The 20,372-nt window shown below is 42.2% G+C and overlaps 3 protein-coding genes across 11 annotated transcripts in view; 1 reads left to right on the top strand and 2 right to left on the bottom strand.

Annotated features, from left to right (window-relative positions):
* fam91a1 (family with sequence similarity 91 member A1) overlaps window positions 1-1,516 on the bottom strand; it is a 27,074-nt gene extending 25,558 nt beyond the window's left edge. Inside the window, exons 1-2 of one of the 2 annotated variants that reach the window (XM_005917418.3) lie at window positions 1,198-1,516; window positions 19-103 (exon numbers count right to left, since the gene is read on the bottom strand). In XM_005917418.3, the coding sequence (XP_005917480.1) occupies window positions 19-103; window positions 1,198-1,269 (157 nt within the window). In that variant the 5' untranslated portion in view covers window positions 1,270-1,516. The remainder of the gene's footprint in view (window positions 1-18; window positions 104-1,197) is intronic. The other variant, XM_005917417.3, reaches the window with a different exon arrangement.
* Window positions 1,517-5,148: 3,632 nt separating this feature from the next.
* klhl38a (kelch-like family member 38a) lies at window positions 5,149-10,474 on the top strand. 2 transcript variants are annotated; one of them, XM_005917419.2, is made up of 4 exons: window positions 5,149-5,531; window positions 7,914-9,270; window positions 9,372-9,477; window positions 9,672-10,474. In XM_005917419.2, exons 2-4 carry the CDS (start codon window positions 7,915-7,917, stop codon window positions 9,959-9,961), a joined length of 1,752 nt encoding a protein of 583 aa, XP_005917481.1. In that variant the 5' UTR covers window positions 5,149-5,531; window position 7,914; the 3' UTR covers window positions 9,962-10,474. The 2 variants fall into 2 exon arrangements, with proteins under 2 accessions (XP_005917481.1, XP_005917482.1); XM_005917420.2 differs by lacking the exon at window positions 5,149-5,531 and having other exon boundaries at window positions 7,812-9,270.
* Window positions 10,475-13,408: 2,934 nt separating this feature from the next.
* spire1a (spire-type actin nucleation factor 1a) overlaps window positions 13,409-20,372 on the bottom strand; it is a 39,599-nt gene continuing 32,635 nt past the window's right edge. For 2 of the 7 annotated variants that reach the window (XM_005917421.3, XM_005917424.3), the window contains 11 exons: window positions 20,158-20,205; window positions 19,689-19,843; window positions 19,182-19,263; window positions 18,949-19,091; window positions 17,824-17,847; window positions 17,088-17,117; window positions 16,303-16,440; window positions 16,120-16,190; window positions 15,634-15,661; window positions 15,372-15,523; window positions 13,409-15,282 (listed from right to left, as the gene is read on the bottom strand). In XM_005917421.3, the coding sequence (XP_005917483.1) occupies window positions 15,021-15,282; window positions 15,372-15,523; window positions 15,634-15,661; window positions 16,120-16,190; window positions 16,303-16,440; window positions 17,088-17,117; window positions 17,824-17,847; window positions 18,949-19,091; window positions 19,182-19,263; window positions 19,689-19,843; window positions 20,158-20,205 (1,133 nt within the window). In that variant the 3' untranslated portion in view covers window positions 13,409-15,020. The remainder of the gene's footprint in view (window positions 15,283-15,371; window positions 15,524-15,633; window positions 15,662-16,119; window positions 16,191-16,302; window positions 16,441-17,087; window positions 17,118-17,823; window positions 17,848-18,948; window positions 19,092-19,181; window positions 19,264-19,688; window positions 19,844-20,157; window positions 20,206-20,372) is intronic. The other 5 variants (XM_005917423.3, XM_005917422.3, XM_005917426.3 and 2 more) reach the window with 5 other exon arrangements.

The raw sequence follows: 20,372 nt of genomic DNA, 5'->3' as shown, positions 1-20,372 counted from the left end.
GGGGATAATATTGCTCACCTAGGTTATTGCGGAATCGCAGCTGGTTGCGGATGCTGTACAGGAGCACTTGCTTCTCATACTCGCGCTGAGAGTTCCCCAAACTCTGCAGAGAAAGGAAAATGCCCAGGTCAACCACATTAATGTGTCAGGGGATGAAACCAAACAGGGCCTCTTTTAAACCTCCTGTTCTCCAGCTGTCTGTGAAATATTTTTCCATACTGGAATATTTCCTGCTATTAGATGTGATGTCATATGTGTTGAGAAACGTGTGAAACCATATTAACTGCAAAGATGCAATGAGGGATTTGAATTTGACACAGGCTAAGAGGTAGGTAATAAAGCAAGAAGCATCGTCTTGTGCTTGATTTTGGTAGCACATACCTACAGCATACTTCTAGTTACTTACAAGGCCAATACACCGGTTGGTATTGGACCAATAATGACCTTAAGCAGATCAGATATCAGCAATGACCTGTCTGATCCTCAATGGACAGTTTATGTGTCATGATGTAATCCACAGGTTTTAGAGCCACAGTAGCGCCTGGATTCATGATAACTCACACAAAAAATGAGAAGAGATATTTTAAATTAAAGGAAAATTAACAATGGAATTGGGGCATAAGCTTAATATTGTATCTAAAGCTGTTTTGAGCGAGAGAAAACTTGTTATATTGTGCACATCAGGCCAGATGTGTACACCAGGGGCCCCTGGAGTCTCACTGTTTCTGATGAGTAATCCAACTTTTCAGAGGGTGTATGAGGATGCAGCAGCTCAAACTGCTCATCCACCCACCTCCTCTTCACCGAGACATGTTGGCGTAGTGGCACAAGAAGAGAAGGGGGGGTCATGCATTTGACTGACTAACTGTAACAGCACATTTCAATAGCATTAAATGCACCAGGCACAAATACGTAAAAGCCGTATCTGCAGGTGACATACACGCTCTAAAATCATGTGGTGCCCCCACCCCATCAAACAAACTGTCATGTGATGCCAGTGTGGCTTCAGTAGCTGGAGTGTAATGATGGTCAGTTATGGCTCCGGCTGGATGGTGAAGCCCTGCAGAGGACGGGGAGCGAGCAGTGCGACACTGACAGCTGCCAGTATGACAGAGAGCAGCCCCGGTGACATTGACAGGTTCCCCTTGCGGTGTCCCCCCTCTCTCCGTGCCCATAGGAAACGTTAAAAGTCGGTACCTGTTTGACGTTAGCTGGGAGCTTGTTCCACGGGTAATTCTGCCTGATGTGAAATTCCACGTCCGTGTTCATCGCTAGCTAGCTAGCTGGCTACAAGTAGAATTCCTCGAGACGATCGGAAACGGGCTCTCGGGAAAGTCCACGGTGACCTCGCCCGCCCCGGACACCCAGCAACCGAGCGAAGGGACCCCCGGTTTGAGGAGAAATTTTTTTCTCCAGCGGTTATTTTCCTTCACAATAAACCGTAACTTCCTTGTTGTATTTTCGAAAGAGCCGTTCGTCACGCTCGTGGCTACTTTCGTCACTTCCTGTTGAGGAGTGACCGTGGACCTGAATGGAGCAGGAGAGAGCGGAGTTTCAAATGAGAGATGATGTTAGCGCCGTCCAAATCAATGGTTTATCTTAAAGTGCGATTATTACTGCATTATTTTTAGTATTTTTAGCACATGTGGAGCATTTTCCACCCCCACGGCAGCCTGTTTTAATCCTAGTGAAGACGTGAAGCCAGAAAGTCAGGGCCGGTCTGACTGACTGGATGGGCCACTTTGACTGGGGGGGGGGCATCCCAATGACATTTTGGGATGGGCCTCCATCTCCCAAAGCCTGTCCATATCACTGATGATGCAGAAAAGATATTCTTTTGTTTGAGGGAAAAGTCTAAGGAATAGTCTAAACCTGCAGGGCTCTGCATGTTTTTGGAATCCTGCTCAAACTGGAGTAAATATTATATATGTCTGTAGGCTATGAGCATATTTTTCACACTCATACTGTGAGTATTTGCATTTAGTGTGGGTCAAAATATTGATACAGCAGTATCTTATTATTGCTTCCACTTTATTAGCTGGGGGTGGGGGTGGGGGGGTCAAAAGAGGTTATTATTTAACTGAGACATTATTGAAATATAAAATTTATAATAATACACACAAACTTAGATATTTTGATGTAGCATATAATGATACTATTGGTGTTTATAAGTGGTCCAGTACATGTATGTTTATATTATTTCTAACCAATTTCAGTACTCATAACACTTTTTTCTACAAGTCTCCCCTGTGTATCTAACATTCAGATTCACAAACCGTCGGCAAAATGTTGTCATAGTATCATTGTCCCACTTATGAGCAACTCTAGCTTCACAGAAAGACAATACAATAAAACACAGTGCAATACTTGCAGATAAATTTGGTTAAAAACATAAATTATCGCCTCTAATCTCTTGTTCTACATGATTGTCAGGTTTGCATCTGCACAACTCTGGATTGATGTGGATTTAACTACACAGTCATCTTTAACACAGGGCATTATAATTAGCTTAAGTAGCTGGAAATGCTGCCATCGTTTTCCTGTCAGACATAAAAGTGCAAAGCCAAAATGATCTGTTAAAACACTTCTATCACCTGAGCTAATTTTTTGGAAAAGAAATTCATTAATTTTTTAGGTCCCCCAATCTGTCTTTCTCTCATTTTCACACCATAAAAAAATCCTTTAGTGTGATAATATATCTTCTGTCCCAGTAGGTCTGTTATCATATCTTTATTCTGGTCAGAAAATATATACAGTATATTTTAATATTTCAGTGAGTGGTTAATGTGATCATTGTTCAGCAGTGGAAACAAAAGCAAAATTCAGGTTTGAAGCCAGTATGATTAACTAAAAATAGAAAATCATAAATCTGTCCCTGCACCCTGACCTGGAGCTTTTACGAGTTGTTTTTTGTTTGATTTGCAGTTTTGTTCTTACAGGAATCCGACGTGTAAGCATGAAACTATCACTTAGTGACTGGTGACTCAGTGTAAGATTTCACTGCAACACCAAAGTGGCTTCTGCTCTTGGGTCATGATATCTGGCTTGCTGACAGCTCACTTTCTTGCAGCTATGTCATTCAATCTGCCTGCATGTAACTTCAGTTCCCTGTCATATGCCGCTAAGCAAACATGACAGTAATTCATCTGCCTGGCAGACAACCGGCATAACTCCATGGAGTGCAGAAAGGGGCTGCAGATTGAGAATCCTCATGACATTATAGCTCACAGATAATATAAGGAAAATAAGGTTTAAATGTCTCTGTAAAGTCACACAAGACTGATTTAAAAAAATATCACAAGAGGCTCAATCTGATCTCTGAAGGAAAGGAAATCTTTGCACCCTATTTCTGTAACAGTGTTCCCCAGCCTTCTCTGGCGTGTGATCTCTTAAAATAAAGCGTTGTCTACTTGTGAAACACCTCATCTAAGGCTACAGTATGATATAAAAGCTGTGAAAACACACATTGTTTCTAAACTAGAAGCATAGAGGTGGAAGAATAGTGTTTCTTTTTTTGAATTAAATATACATTTTTTAAAATATACTGTTAAAGTTCTTCATAGTCTCAAGGCTTTAATGTGCAGGGGCTAAAGTGGGATTTAACAGCAAGGGGAAGCCTAAGTATGATCTGCTGTAGCCATGCAACAGCAAACAATGACTCACCTTAAAATAAATACCAAACCTGATTACTACTGTGAGCTGCAGAGGACATTTTTGCTTTGTGAACAGCGATCAGACCTTCTGTAACCCTGAGCTTTTCTCCTCTGCTTGTGTTTAATGTAAATAATAAAAAGGAAAGGAAACAAACTGTCAACTTTATTTACATTTCAAACCATCTGACATAATGTCTCCCCACAGCAGCAGCAGCTTGTTTTATTAAGTAATGTCTAATAATCAATTTTTTAAAATTTCTTACAACAGCTATTCTTTATGTACTGATCATGTAATTCCTCTAGAGACAGTACTTATTATTGTAAGACTCATTCACACTCTGAGTACACACAGGGGAGTCACAAAAAGTGATTAACTAATAAACTGCTTGTAATTTTATGAGCCTCACAGTTAACTCTCCACCTGCTAATGCACTGAGGTCCAGGCCTCAACTTTCAGAGTCACCGATCGCTATCAACAAAACATTTCTCTGTAATGTATTCTGTGCTTTTAAATTTGCGTGTATTTTTGAAACTAGTACATGCTCATGCTAGTAGGTTTTGGTCCGTTTGTGTTGTTTTTAAAGTGATATACTTAATCACAAAGAGAGAAGTTTTTTTTAAAAATAGACTGGCAGATGTTTATGTACTAAAAATGAGTGACTGTAGCTCGTTGCTAGGTGATTGCCAGGCATGTAGTTTAGCTTTTGTGGATGTAAGTGATGTACTGTCGTGAAATAAAAAAGAAAAAAGAATGGTTTCATAAGGTGCTACAGGTGCACAAATGCTACAAAACAGGTAGCCTGCATTTTTTATGCATCATTTTATACATAATTAAACTTTGGGAATAGAAATTAGATGTTACTGATGCAAAATAAAAAATTATATGACACTTTTATAAGCTCTTAGAGATGCATAACTGCTAATAATAGGTCATTTTGGCCAGTTGCTATGTGGTTGTCAGGCAACATAATGACATCATTACACATAATTCAGCCTTTTTGGATAGAAATTAGATGTTACTGATGCAAAATAAAAATTATATGACACTTTTATAAGGTGTTATAGGTGCATAAATGCCAGTAATGGGTCATTTTAGCCATCATGTTGCCAAGCTAAGTGGTTGCTTGGCAACATGATGACCTCATGATATCTGATATAAATGTGGACCTCCACGTTTGGTTGCTCAACTCTTAAAGGTATGGCAAATACTTCTTGATGATTTGACACACACAGTGCAACGAGTTAACTGTCAAACGGGTGATTAATAGCAACAGTGGTCACGTCCAGTTGTGCACGTTCATGGACACTAACAGAAACACCACCACACCTTGAAAACTGAGCCCAGTTCTTACAGCTGTTTCTCCTGATCAAAGTGGCCCATCAGCACCGTTCTATATTTGACTACATCCTGGGTTACACACATGAGGAAGGGGGAAGAGGAGGAGGAGGGATGAACTTGGACGGCACTAGAAGACGACAAGGGTTAGCAGCTCGGGGACACTTTGATGAAAGACCAGCCTGGGTGGGAACAATGCCTGAGTCAGGACCCTGTGATGGTTCCCCTTCCTGCGGCTATTGTAAACACTCCCTCCACTGGACCCTGGCTGAGTTGTTAAGCTGGCAGCTGGGTACCAAACAGCGCTGTGTCACATGAGAGGCCCGGCTGGAGTCACAGTGGCCCAGGATACTATTCTTAGCTGTAGGAATGTACACAGTGGCCTCATGGCAATCTCCACAGCGCCTAACTGGAAACCCTTCCCTGAGTCACTACCCATTTTCTCTCTGGGTAATGCTTAAACTGTCTTTCATTTGGAATTAATCCTTTTTTTCTGTCAAGACTGACGACTTTGGATAATATTGGTCCTCCGAGGACAGGAGGTAAGGGCTGAGCTAATCACAGATACTGCTGATGAACTGGAATCATCTTGTTCACACAGATGTTTGTCTCAAACTCCTCAGTTTAACTCCAGTTTTATTATTAAATCTTCAAATGTGAAATTTCTTTTGTATTAGCATAACTCTTAGTTAAGAATCTATATTTTCTGGTTAAAACGTTTCCTCTTGTTTATTGGGCATTTAAAGGAGTGAGTCGTTGCATTTTATGACATTTCTTTATTTAGACTGGATATGTTTCTCAAAAATATAATGCCATGGTATAAACTGTCTGTTAAAAGTGTAATAATTTAAGCTGCGTACATGATCAATTCATCACCATCACCACTGTTGACTAAGTGATTAAGGTGCAGATGGATTATTTTTAAATTCAGATGCAGTTTATCATGAGAGGTTCTGCAGCTCCACCAGCAGCTCTTGTTTGAAGTCTGAGTTAAAACTCCCAGTCGTGAAATGCCACTCACAGCTATTGGCATTTAATAATATACAATAATGATTAGTGGTCTAAATATATCAGACAGGCTGGACCGTGTAAGTGGGAGTAAATCGGTAGCTGGCACGGAGATGATTTGAAGACTTAATGTTGCTAATAGCCCAATGAAATTCATGCTCTTTAAACAATAGGATCACCACAAACCCTCCAGCCAGAGAGAGACACACTGGGACTAAGAGAGAAAACATGACATATAGAAAAAATAACAAGAGAGACTGTGAGGCCAGTCCAGAGAGAGATGGGTTGCAGAGACAAACACAGATGGTCCGCTGATACAGTTCTGTTTATGTTAGTGATGATGGGCAGCTTGATTACTGAAATAAGCCCTAATGGCACACGAATCCTGTGAGATCATTTAGACAGGATTTGGAACAGAAATCTGTGTCAGTCATTCACATTAAAGACAGCTGCTACGTGGGAGGTTTAAGAGTTTGAGAGGAGAGGAATAAGTGAAAGGCTTTGTTATGAACCAGATCACACGGTTTTCGAAGCATGCATGATTAAGTTGTTGCAAATACAAATTTCTTAAAATCACACTTGTGAATCTAATTGGTGCACTTTGTGGAGCTCATGAATAAAGAATATTAGAGAGGAGGATGGATGGAGAACGGTTAGTAAATCAGGAAGGAGAGGATTAGAAAGGAGGAAATGAGGGCAGCTATCACGGTCCTGGAGAGTGAGAGGATGACTGAGCAATGGAGAAGAAGTGTACTGGTACTGATTTTCAAGAACAAGGGTTACAGAGGGATGAAGCTGATGAGATGGACTATGAAGATCGAGGAAAGACTTGTTGGAGCTAGGATAAGAAGAGAGGTGAGGATCAGAGAGCAGCAGTATGGCTTCATGCTGAGAAAGAGCTCTACAGATGTGAAGCAGAGGTGTAGAGGTCGGAAGGAGTTGCACCGCGTCTTTGTGGAGCTAGAGAAAGCATATGAAAGGAGCAGCAGACATGTATGAGGTCACCGGTGACATGTATGGTAGGAGTGAATGATGGTTTCAAGGTGGGGGTGGGATGAGGGATTGGTTTTGTGTCCCTTCTCGCTTGGACAGGTTGACAGATGAGGTCAGTTCATGAGCTATGATGTTTCCAGATGACATTGTGATGTGTAGTGAGAGGAGGGAGCAGGTGGAAAAGAGCCTGGAGAGGTGGAGGTATGCACTGGAGAGAAGAGGAATGAAAGTCAGGAGGAGCAAAACAGAATAATGTGTGTGGATGAGAGGGAGACGGATGTAACAGTGAAGCTGTGTAAAAGGTCATGAATGTGGATGAGTTTAAAAACCCGGGGTCAGCCATCCAAAGCAACAGAGAGGTGAAGAAGAGTGTGAAGGTGGGGTGGAGTGGGTGGAGACGAGTGTCAGGTGTGATTTGTGACAGAAGAGTGAAGTGAAGGTTTACAAGATGGTAGTGAGACCTGCTGTGATGTTTAGTGTGGAAATGGTGGCAAAAACAAAGAGACAGGAGGCTGGGCTGAAGGTGGCAGGGTAAAGATGTCATTATTTTCACTGGGACTGACCAGAAATCAGAGGGACAGCTCAGGTAGAGCAGTTTAGAGACAAAGCTAGAGGTGCAAGGCTGAGATGGTTTGGACACGTGCAGAGGAGGGACATTGGATATATTAGGAATACACGAGGAAAAGAGGAAAAACAAAAATGTTTGATGGATGTAGTGAAGGACATGGTTAGTGTGACAGAGGAGGATGGTACACAGAGACTAAGATGCAAGCAAATTTTAAAAACTGTGGTCGTCACTAATATTTATGTAGATCATCACATCACACATCATCAGCATAGTCGGTCATCCACTTTCTCCTGTTGGAAAACAAAAATACGACATCAGTCACAAAATGATTCCTGCCTTGTCATCCCTTGTGCAGAATGGCCACCAGACCACAAGATGTTTTCTCTTTCAAAGATGCTGAACTTCCCTCTCACCTGCTCGCAAAGCTCAACGTCCTCCGGCAGGAGCGCATCCTGACGGACGTCCTGCTCTGCACTGAACACCAGGAGATCCCCTGCCACAGGAACGTCCTGGTGTCCAGCAGCCCGTACTTCCGCGCCATGTTCTGCAGTAACTTTCTGGAGAGCAGCCAGGCCCGCGTGAATCTGAAGGGGATCTCTTCAAATGTGCTCATTGGCATTGTGGACTATGTTTATACGGGCTGCATCACCATCACCATGGACATTGTGCTCCCACTCATGCAGGCAGCTTCCATGCTTCATTACGGAAGCCTCTTTGAAGCCTGCTCTGTGTTCCTCCAGGAGCAGCTGAGCCCGGAAAACTGCCTGAGCATGATCCGACTGTCTGAGATACTTCACTGTGAGAGCTTGAAGGAGAGGGCCAAGGAGATGGCTGTAAGGTCCTTCTCTGACGTGGCCGCTACAGAAGATTTCTGTGAGTTGTCTCTCCCGGAGCTCATGTGTTACCTAGAAGACGACCGACTTTGTGCTGAGGAGGAACAAGTGTTTGAGACCCTGCTGGCGTGGATCCACCATGACCCGTTCTCACGGAGGGGCGCAATCCACGATCTCTTCAAGAAAGTCCGTCTGCGCTACATCCACCCAACTTACCTCTTCCAGTTCATTGCCAATGATCCACTGGTGCAGAGCTCCAGCCTTTGCACTGAGATAATCGAGTCAGTCCGTCGCCTTATGCTTACAGTCAGCGCCAAGTGCAGCCGTGAGCTGAAGCCTCTGTGGACCACACCGAGACGTTATACCTGCAGAGAAACGCTGGTGGTAGTTGGAGGACGCAAAAACAACGAACAGACTTCAAGGGAAGCGTTACTCTATGACGAAAGGACTCAGCGTTGGCAGTGGTTGGCCAAGCTCCCCTTGCGCCTCTACAAAGCTGCTTATGTGTGCATTCACAGCATCCTCTACGTCCTCGGCGGGCTCAGCCTCTGCATGGCATCAGGCGACAGCTCGGTCAGCGCTACAGTTTACACACTCTCCCTCAAAACCAACCAGTGGAGGACTGCCGAGCCCATGCTGGAGCCACGATATGCCCACCAAAGCGTCTCATACCTGCACTTTATTTTTGTGTTAGGAGGCATCGGTGTAGATAAGCGCATCTCTCAGTCAGTAGAGAGGTATAACAGTATGTTTAACCAGTGGGAGGCCATGGCACCCATGCCCACAGCCGTGCTTCATCCAGCTGTTGCAGCCAGTGATCAGAAGATCTATGTTTTTGGAGGGGAGGACGCCATGCAGAACCCAGTCAGGCTGATTCAGGTAAGGAAGGCTTCAGTCGAAGTTAGCATTCAGTGAAGAACAGCCTGCGATGCTCAGGAAATCCAAAAAGGCTGATTGATGGTGTTTGTGCTGTTACACAGGTGTATCACATCGCTCGCAATCTATGGTCCAAATTAGAGACAAGGACTGTGAAAAATGTTTGTGCTCCCGCCGCCGTCATAGACGACAAGATCTATATCATAGGAGGTAAGGACGCATTTTTACTTTTAAAAAACTGAGAAAAAATGTTGTTCTCAGCAGCTGTTTTACGCTAAAATATGGACTATATATAATATATTGCCTATAATATAGTTTGACTCATATTTCGACCTGCTTGGTCGACTTTGGGATTTGTTTACTATATGTAATTTACTATGACTTACCAACCATGTAATCTCCAGGGTACACCACGCGAATGATTGCCTACGACACCAAAGCCAACAAATTCTTCAAGTGTGAGAACCTGAAGGAGCGACGAATGCATCACAGTGCTACAGTGATCAACGGCAAGATCTACGTCACAGGTGGACGCATCCTGAATGGCCACGACGTCATCGAGGACTCGGACTGCTTCGAGTGCTACGACCCAAAAACAGACGTTTGGACCTCTAAAGGTTCTCTGCCATACAAGCTGTTCGACCACGGCTCTCTCCCACTAGTCTGCGTTTCCAACAGACCAAACCCACCATGACCCACCATCTAATCACGGCTTGCTCCTTTTTATTGTAATCTCCACCTGCCCTTTGCCATTATTTATTGGCTTCTAACAGAAATGGGAAACCATGTCAGAGTGACACCATTCTTTCACGCAGCTCAGTAAAGCGGCATTTAAGGTCGGGCTGACTTTCATCTGCATCAGAGAAGAAGAGCTCAGCTGGCATGCAGAGGTGTCATTTCTAAGCATCTGGGGCGGAAGTGAACCGAGGACCCCAGAAATGATGAGAGGCAGCTACTCGGACACGTATGTAATCCAAACAGCTCTTTAAAAGCTGTTTCCGCAGATGGATACACTTGTATAAAGCAAACTAAATTGTGTTAATACTGTATTTTCCAAGATATTTGAACACAGCCTGTCACTCTGCAGGGCAGCTGCACTTAACTCTTGACAAAACTGAAACTGGTTAAATAATTTGCACTTTATAGGTCAAAAAATAATACATTCCTTCTTGACCCTGATGTGTATCAGAGGGAACTGATTAATGAGAATAAGGGCTACTGCAAAGTTGTACCTGCTCTGATGTTTGGTGAAGTTTTGCAAAGAAGAACTTTTTTTTCTTTATTCCAGTCTTGGGGGGTTGATTTTCAGTTAAAACCCAACAAAGCTTGTTCTGTTTTTAAGATGTCTGTTTAAAACATGGCAGAACCAGTATGCAAAGATGTGACATTTTGGATCAGTCCAAGATCTGTGAGCAAATATTTCAATGGTGGTTTACATTCATATTTCACTGTGCATGCAAATGTCGTTAGATAAAGACAACCTGTGGCCTGCTGTGAGCGGCCATAAGTAAAAAATGTTGTTAGAGATACTTTTTGTGTGTTTACAGGCTACATCAGACTGCAGGGGCAACCTAAAGGTGATCTGGCACAATCACACCAACTGATCTGGAATTCATTTTTTTATTCATTTGGGAAATCATAGTCATACAAAGAAATCCTTACCTGTCAAGACTTTGATTGCCATTACATCCCTCTGTGTCCTGCAGCCCTCTTGTCCCTCATGGAGCATGCATTCAGTGTTTTGCTCCAGCCCTTGGTAGCTCCATTATTGGACAATTTGTGGTATACATCTTAATGTTTGAGACTTTCTCACGAATCAACTGAACAATGCATTGCTGCTACTTGCACATTAAGAGACTTCCTCTTTATTTTTGTATGCGGTATTACTTGTACGATGTGCATAAATGTTGTGTTTATGTACTAAAGAGAGAGTCAAACTTCTTATTTGTTGCATTGATTCTTTCTGCGCATAAAAACAGATCAGCTGTGGCAAAATCGCATCTTAGTTCAGCTTATCGGTCTTCATTTTGAGCAGGCTCGTAATTTGCATGCAGACTAGCTGAGTCACGACCTCCTCGTGCATGAGGGAACACCATCAATGCAGAAACATGTTCTGGTTGTCAGGTGACACATTTTCTCTCCGTACATCATTAAACACCAGTGCAAAACCCATTAAAATATTGGGATGTTCCTGGAATGTAGTGAATGCATTTCTTTATGTGAGTGTCAACCTCTTGACCCTTCAGGGCACATTCTCCTCATGCAGAGCGTCTGGTATGAAGGCTTCATATCCGGTTACCACTGCCCCCCTGAGAGGCTCACTGTTTGCAAGGTATATGGCCTACTTAAAACTAGCCCTCCAGCAAAGCTGACCTTAGGGGAAGAGATTTGGGATCAGATTTCACTCTTACGCTTTAATGCTTGTCCATTAGTGTTAGTGGAAATGCTGAAACTTGCCTACAAGCACTAACCAAATGGAAATTTCATCACTGTCTCTGAGTTAAATGGCTCCTTGTTAGCCTGGTCCCTCTAAATGCCTCTCTGTAACCCTGTGTGAATGCATTCAACAACTCGTGCTTGCAAAATGAGCTTAATGTCTAAACTCAAAATGCTGAATCCACCAACGCGGTGACTTTTCTGATTATGTCACCGGCAGTCACGTGCTCGGCTCAGTCAAACAGAGCAGAATGTAAGAAAGCCCAGTGAAACCTTCCACTGAGCTGCTGCTCACACAGCCTTCTCAGATTGTTTACAGACTCTGTGTTTGCTCAATACCTTTCCATAGATACCAGTGTGTGAGGGTCACCCTTAAGGGAGGCTGTGGCCTGGGCAGGTTATTTTCAGTATCTGTTACTATCCCATTAAGGGGTAGCATATCATTGCCTATTCTGTGTGTCTCCATAAACACACACAGTGACTGCAGCAAGAAGAATTATATACATTTATATATATGACTGACATGCTTCATAAAATCCATCATTGAAGTCGCTGAAGTGCAGACTTTCAGCTTTAGTTTATTGGGTTTAACAAATGTATTGTATTAACATTTTCAGAGTCTCAGAATTAATAGATTAAACTAACATAATTTTAATTATAAGGATTGTTTTAAATATTTAATATCCGTAAACTCCACCAGATGTGCTGCATTTCTTGCCTTGACATCCTCTGCCTCTTTACTTTAGCATTCAGTCACTAAAAAGCTGCTTTCCTGAGAGGAGCTCCGGTGAGTGATTTGGCCATTGAAGAACATGTTGTGGTTTGCCATTTACTTTGGGTTGCTATTAATTTGTGAAGCTTTGTCCAGTTAGTTTTGCGGCATTTGTCTAAATCTGAGCAGAGTATAGCTCTGTACACTTCATAATTCGTCCAGCTGCTTCAATCGGCAGTCATATTATGTATACACAGTGGCGGTCGTAGCGGTAGCCCATGCCATAAAATTACCTCGACCAGGTGTAGTATGCATGAGCGGTTTCTCTCCTTCTCCATACTTTTCTCTTCCCATTATCCAGTTTCATCTTGGTGTCACCGGAACAAAGAATGTTTCTTGGACTGTGCAGGATGTTTTCTAGCAAATCTGGACTTCCTGTTCTTGAGTGTAATCAGTGGTTTGCTCCTCAAGAGTGTTCTTGACTCTGTCAGAGGTTATTTGCGTTTCTTAACCATGAAAATAATTCTGTCATCATCTACTCCAGTGTTCTTACATGGCCTTTTAATATTGAATGCATTCCTTTTTTATTTGGCCAATTCAGAAATTTTGCCATCACTTTGATGCGTCCCAGCATCTCATTGGACTTCATTTTTCAGTTAAATATTCAAAGTGAGTTCAACATTTGTTATCGGTCAATTGTTCAATTAATTTTAAGCTTCTGAAAATGGATGATGATACAAATGGTACAGAAAAACTTGTGGATCTGTCTGCAATACAGATCCTTTACCACCTGATGTCCTGGTGTCTGCAGGCTGATGGAGAGGAAACCAGTTTCATTTTTATTTTGTCTCTATCGCCCTCTGCTGCCTAACACAGGTTTGCACAGTGCTCTGTAAGCCTGCAGGCATATAAGGCTGAATTCTGTAACAGGGCAACCAAGTCAGACTTAAGAATCATGATGATTTTATTAGAATTTCCTTGATAAACAAAAAAAAAAAAAAAAAAAAAAAAAAAAAAAAAAAAAAAAGCACAGTACAGCATGCACACGTTCCTTTACAGATCTCTAAAATAAAACTTATCAGATTGACTATTTCATTGGAACATGGCATCATCGTCGAACAGCCTGGTTAAGATTTGTGTTCATTTTGTAACAACTTTTTTTACCCCCAAAACACACACTTTGAACACGTGTGAGACTGTGTGATTTGAAAAGGCTAAAATATTGGTAAAGGATGACAGTCCTATACTTAAAGTGCCTACATTCAATTCAGTGGTGTGTTTCTAGTGGATTCAGTAATTAGTCCTTCCTGTGAAGCAGCCAGAAGTCGCTCAAACACATTTTCATTCATGAACTGTGGGGGAAATGGCACTATGAACCCCCAAGAGGTGAAACAAAACATTATAAATCATAATCACTTAAGACATAAATGAACAAAAATAAACAATAAATTGATCCAGTAAAAGTGCTACTTGTGATTTAGAAGGGTATAACACTGAGAAGTTTATAAACTATACAAGAACAGAAATAAAACTTTATTATATTGACAGAAACATAATAACATTAATAATAATAATAATAATAATAATAATAATAATAATAATAATAATAAACAACTTTTTCCAATAAAGAAACTCTTGAGGCAGAAATCCTAAAACGTGGTAAAATTATACTTTGTTACAGATTTATATTAAATCAAATTTTGGAACAGTTAAGATATACAACATGTACACACTCACGAACCCAACACGTCTGTGCTTCTATTGCCAGCCTGAATGGTGAGAAACCAAACCTTATGCACAGTAGGTCCGTAACTACAAAAGGCATTCAGAGAAAGAAATTACATTTTGGCACCAGGCACAGAATTGATTATACATTTAATTAAATACTAAAACCCACCCAGAAAAATAACCAGGCTATTTTTAACCCCTCAACGTGCTGTATCAGCCACATGAGATCATAGCAAATATACATTTAAACTGGCTTTTAAAAAAAAAAAAAAAAAAAAAAAAAAAAAAAAGAGATGTAACTTTTGGCATAAGTGTTGCTGGAAGAATCAGAGGGGCAGGGGACTGGCAGACATCTACCCCAGCAGACCTGACGGGAGGATCTACAGTGCATTTCTGTCAAAAGACAATCGTTTGTTCTTCCTGAGTGCTAGACGTAAACAGGAACTGGAAAACCTACTATGATTGGGCCTTTGAACTATTTACACGATACCACTGCACCTTTTGGCTTTCTGTGTCATTCGCTCCCACTCATCCTTACCCCGGTTCATGATGGTGACATCAGCAGCTCGATAACGTCACCCACATGCAGAAGCTCGGCTGCTCTCTGTGACCCACATTGCATCCCTCCTCTCAGCCAATCTGAGAGGAGGATGAAGTATCAGAAACTTTACTAGCTTTAGCTTGGAATGGACCGGCCACATGGTCACTTCTTACTTCTTTGCAAAACTCCACTTTATGTACACACATCACTGTGGGAGGGTTATTTTTTTGTTTGTTTTGGAGTTTTTTGTTGTTTTTTTTGTTGTTGTTTTTTTTGTTTGTTTTTTTTAATTGAATGACAAAGCTTAACTTAAAGTGCACCGACCAGTCCGATGTTCTACAACTCATTGATGGTTCGCTCCGAAGGCCTGAAGTTGACAGAGCTGGACGACGACATGTAGAACGACTGGGTTCTGCGATTGAGGCGGGCCCGCTTGGTGGCCACGCACAGGCTGCGCCTGCTGGAGGTGATGATCTCTGTGATGAACTTCTTGCAGTCCACACAGACCTCCATGGTGACCCAGTCCTCAGTGAGCTCCTTGGGCAGCTCTAGCTCATCCTGCGACCGCCCGTCTTTGCTGATGCTGTGCTTGGACAACCTGAACAGAGACAACTGAGTGAATATCTGTGCACACACAGGAAAGCAGTCGCAGCCACAACATGATGATGCCGCCGATTATTAAGTCACCTTCTGCGCAGACTGTGCCGGGTGTGCGCAGACCCAAACGGCTGCTTGTCTGGCTCAGCTGGGGCAGATGTGCCTGTGTCTTCTTTAACCACAGCACTGGGACCCAGAGAGTAGATAGGCAGTGTGGAATAGGGCTTAGACGGCAGCCGCATCTGAGGCAAAGAGATACAAAACAACTGAACTAAAAAGGCTCAGGTAGGTCTTAAAGAATGAGTGTCAAATACTAAACTGATGTTTCAAGTAGCAGTTGACAGTCTCGTACCTTTTTCGAGCACTGGGAACACACAGGTCTGAAAAAAAAATTGTAAAAAACTGATAAGCTGGAAATTCGTGAAAACCACTTCACTGATTTTGTACTGCACTCCTGTCAAACTGTCACTTAAAGCTTAAAACAGAAACTAATGCAGCAGAGCCAGAGAGACGAGCTCCTACAGTAGATAGTTTGGTTTCTTTAGTCTCGACTCAGACTTCTGCAGTGCAGAAAGCACTTTAAATAACGTACGTGTTTGAAGAAAAACAATGAAAAATGTAGAACTACTCATATGCATCCAGTAGATTTATCGACTAATGAAATACCAGCCAGGATGTGCTGGGCATGTGGCTGTTTGATATGAGGCCAATTGGGTATGTTTGGTACGTAAACAGGAAAACTATAAATTTGGAAATCAGTGTCAAATACAGACTTTGTTTAAATGTTGGAGTCTCCCTCTCTAAGTTGAGCTGTCCTTTTAACAGCGATTCAAATTACCTTTTGCAGAACTGGCAGGTGTAGGACCAGGTGAAGATGGAGAACCTTTTAATCCTGCAAGAAAAGCAAAGCTGGACAGGGGAGGACAAAAATTGAGGTGAGGAAGGTGCACTAGCGTTTCAAAATCAATGTGACAAATTATCAGTTTAAGAGAAAAGCATAAGTTTACAGGTGGTTTTGTACCTTTCCTTTCTTGAGAGCGTTGTAGACTTCTTTGTATTGCTGAAACTTCTCCAGCTCGGCCTTGACGAGGACCTGCCTGATGTGCATCACCTCTTCCACCGTCAGAGCCAAACACTCCGCCGGATAACAGAACTCCTCCTGCGGGTGAAACATGCATCACATCATCAAACCATGCTCACAAACACACAGACAGTGATGTGTTTGACAAACCCAAACAAAAATGCCCCACTGCACACCACATCACCTAAACATGCAACGAGATGTGAGAAGGGCAGTTTCACACCGCCGCTGTGAAAATAAATGCAGAACCTCCATGTGATGCAACACAACACCTCCCATGCTGGAACCACAACTCTAGGATTTCTTTACTTTAATCCAGATTTGCTTTATTCTCTGTCAAAAAACACGTTTTGAGCTCCTGTTATTCACCAGATGTTTCCAAGGAAACAATCTGTAAGAGGATCCCCCATCATGGTGCCAGCTGAGCTCTCATCTGGAGTTTTACAAAAGAAGTCCACAGGGGTGAAAATGTCTCAGGGAGCACATCTACTGATCATCATCATTTACTGGGATTGAGTGCTTGTATAAGATCTGGCCTCATATATAATCTTCCCTGAGTTATTTTCAGTACGCCACAGATGTTGCATTCACTCAAGCAGTTACAACACAAGGTCCCATTCATCTAAAAAAAACAAGCCGATTGAATTAGACGCCATTCAGGATGGTTCCCCCACACAGTGCTTGGAGGTGATGCAATTTGATATTTTGCAGTAGTGGCGACATACCGAGCCCTGAGCGCCACTGCCGGCATCCACCTGACCAGCAGACAGAGGGAACAGGATATTTAAACAGAAGCAAGACCTTATATTCCAACGAGCTAATCACACACAGTACGCTCAGTAAAATTGAATACAAGAACTGCATGAACCCATTAGGTGGTCTGTCAGTTACATCATCAGCTTACAGCCAACGTTGTTACAAAGCATAAAATCTAATAAAAAGATATACAAAAAAAAACTTCTGGATTACATCATCACATTCAAACATGCATGAGCACATAGGATTACTTAATTTTTAACAAATATATCTGGCTTGACATTTCATTTTTGATCTCAATGTACCCCTCAAAAGGAAGGCTGTTCACTGACATTGCAGCTTTCCTTTCAGTCCATTAAAATCCTTTCACACATCTGCTCCCCACCTGAACTTCAATCAGGTGTACTCACATAGACCTCGGTCTCTGCCAAATCCTAGTACAAAGCTTGTGTGCTGCCTCTTGCGCACACTATACGGCCAGCTCCCTCAACTAAACCACACAGAGTACATCTAGCAATAAAAAACAGCTTTGAAGAAGCCGGATACAGTGATAGGCTTTAGGCTGCATCTTCCAACCTTGATGGCATTCCTTTAAATCACTTTCTCCCTTGCGTGCATGCATGCATTCCTTAGTATTAATTGTTAGGATTAGTGGACAGTGCAAATAAATAAATAAATCGATAAACAGGAAATTGACCTAGTTACCTTGCCACTGGGATCCGTCATTAGCTGCAGCATTTGAAAATAAGAAATAATTTAAAGTGAGTCTTTGGAAGAAGATGGCTAATCAGAGTAAACATGTAAATGAGATATAACAGGAGTACGAGAAAGGGAGGGGATGCAACAAAGACCTGACTGTTCTACATTAACTAAAGAGCTTCAGCTTCTTATATGAATGAAGTTTGAGAGGGTGTTTTAAACCAGGGAAAAGCTGCACAGGCAGAAATCCCTCCCACCAACTTCTGATGCACACTCAGTCATTTTGTTCTGGAAACAGGTCTGAAATAAGACAAACTGCTTAACTCAGAAAGAGAAACGAGGGTTACCCCTAGCAGGCATCTGAGGGAGAAAGAGTTAACATCCCAGTATTAATGAACAGTAACTTTTTATTCCAACTTTTAAAAGTGACTCATCAAAGATGTCTTAGATTAATCTCGTCACTGTTGTTTCTACTGTCAACTGGACAGATCTTAATGGAAACAACAGAATCAGCAACATTTGTCACTAATTATGAAAGATTCTGGAAAGGATTAGGGATCGAAGATTTAAAATATGAAGTTCTCTCTGTGAAAGCCTTCTAATTCTTGACATGCATCACTGCAGACTTTTAAAAATAGAGTCTGGCTTAATTAGAAGCTCTGGGTTTGGCAGTGTTGGAAAAAAAAAAAAAAAAAGAAATACATAAATAGTGAGAATAAACCAACTTGACCAAAATCCTTTTCGTACAGCGCTGTCCTGTGCTTTCAATTAGATCCATCAACTTCACTAGAATCATAGGACCAAGCTCAGAGTCAGAAAACCAGTGACCTCACTGCAAACCAATGTCCGGTCACAGGACAGGAGTAAATTCAACAGGCGTATTGTACGTCTGGTGCTGTTAATCGATGTAACCACAATAATGGGTTTCCATTCATTTTGATTAGCGAGGCTGATATTTCATCCAACTGACTGCATATTTCCAACTGGTGGGTCATGAACTGGGTTCAGAAATGCTTCCGAGTATCTGCTTTTATATTTACTTTTCTTTTTTTTTTTTTTTTAAATCATTTAGATGATAAAGATCTGTCATAAACAGAGTCCAATAGAAATAGCCTCCACAAGGTAACGTACCAAAGACTTTGAGCTCTGTCTGGATGGTGGTAAGAAAGGCCTGACGCTGGTAGGGGACTCCTTCTCGATAGAGTGCCGCCTCTGTGAAGATTGTCGCTTGTCTGGCTGTGGGGTGGCGGAGACAGGCAGAAACTTTGGAGGAGCTGGAGACATGGGACACAAATATGCATGAAAAAGTCTGCCAGAGAGGGAACATTTAATTTGTGTAATACACTATGTTCAAAAGTTAATACCCTTCGTGGCTGCGACGGAGTCAGGAGACGTGTCTTCTATCAAAGACGTGGACATGCTGGAGCTGCTCCGTGTGGTTTCCTCCTGTCATCCAGAAAACGACATATTAGCAATTCATCGAAAATTCCTAACTACCACAATCAAGTTTGTGTGCCTATTATTAACGTGTCATTAATAATTGTGAGAGCTTAGCTGCTAAATCAGAACGTCACTTTAACCATATTATAGCAATATTGTGGAATACGATTCTTTTAGACATAATTATGCTCTGAGCTCAAGAAGCCATCACATACATATCTATTTTTTAAAAATATTTGTTTTATACTGCTTATTAGAAATTCTCCTTTTTAATTTTGTGCATGAAAAAAGTTAAGATGGTTTGTTTTCTTTCTTTGCACCAAATAGGACTGTGTATAATTTTGTTGCTCTTTTGGCATAACCAAGATTCTGATGAAGTCACATGACACGCATGATCATTCGTAATCAATCATAAGAGTCAGACATCTTACATCGGAATCTGAGCCGTCCAGTTCTGCCAGCGTGGGCGCTTTGAGCACCCTCTTTCTCTGGCTAACCGCCTGCCCGCCGCCCTGATTTGGTCCTGCTGTGCTGCTGGACAGTGAATGGGTGCTGCAGGTCAACTTCCTCCGAGCATCAGGAGTGTCTGTGGGTCAAACACAGTCAATTAAAGCGGGAAGATACAGCGTCCAACATAATAAACAGAGACACTGTTACAGATGTCACATGTACACATGAACCACACATCACGAGTCAACTCCTTCAGTAGCTGGTATTAAAGACTTCTTTACAGTGTTATGACAGGACACCACAGAGGCAGAATTGAGGAAGATAAACCTCAGCCACATGCCAACGGTTCAGATTTTCTCATCAATTTCCCCTCACTCATTTTCACGACACTCCTGCTTTGTCACACAGACTCCAAAGTTGCCACGACACGTCGGTCCGTGTGTGCTTTACCTGAGCTGCGGAACAAGTCCTGAGGAGTGCTGATGCTTTTCCCTGCACCTGCAGATGAATTAAGGGAATACAACCTTCAGTCGAAGCTCACACAGACGTTAACAAACACCAGACTAGAACCACGGGGAGGACTCGACAGCGACAAGCATCTGTCAGAGCAGAGGGCCTGTACAATGAAGCAGCATTTGCGGGCTTAGCGAGGCAACTCGGGGGGG

Source organism: Haplochromis burtoni, unplaced genomic scaffold (genome assembly GCF_018398535.1).
Source record: "Haplochromis burtoni strain Fernald_Lab_line unplaced genomic scaffold, NCSU_Asbu1 Contig_25, whole genome shotgun sequence".
Taxonomy (NCBI): Eukaryota; Metazoa; Chordata; class Actinopteri; order Cichliformes; family Cichlidae; genus Haplochromis; species Haplochromis burtoni.
The sequence above is the reverse complement of the archived record's forward strand: the minus strand, read 5'-3'. Positions and strand labels throughout refer to the sequence as shown.

What these genes read in the sequence shown, in the direction of transcription:
- klhl38a (XM_005917419.2), top strand. Translation starts at nt 7,915, where the DNA reads ATGGCCACCAGACCACAAGATGTTTTCTCTTTCAAAGATGCTGAACTT. An exon ending in ACCCAGTCAGGCTGATTCAG is followed by an intron (nt 9,271 to 9,371) that starts GTAAGGAAGGCT and finishes GCTGTTACACAG; the next exon opens with GTGTATCACATCGCTCGCAA. An exon ending in CAAGATCTATATCATAGGAG is followed by an intron (nt 9,478 to 9,671) that starts GTAAGGACGCAT and finishes TGTAATCTCCAG; the next exon opens with GGTACACCACGCGAATGATT.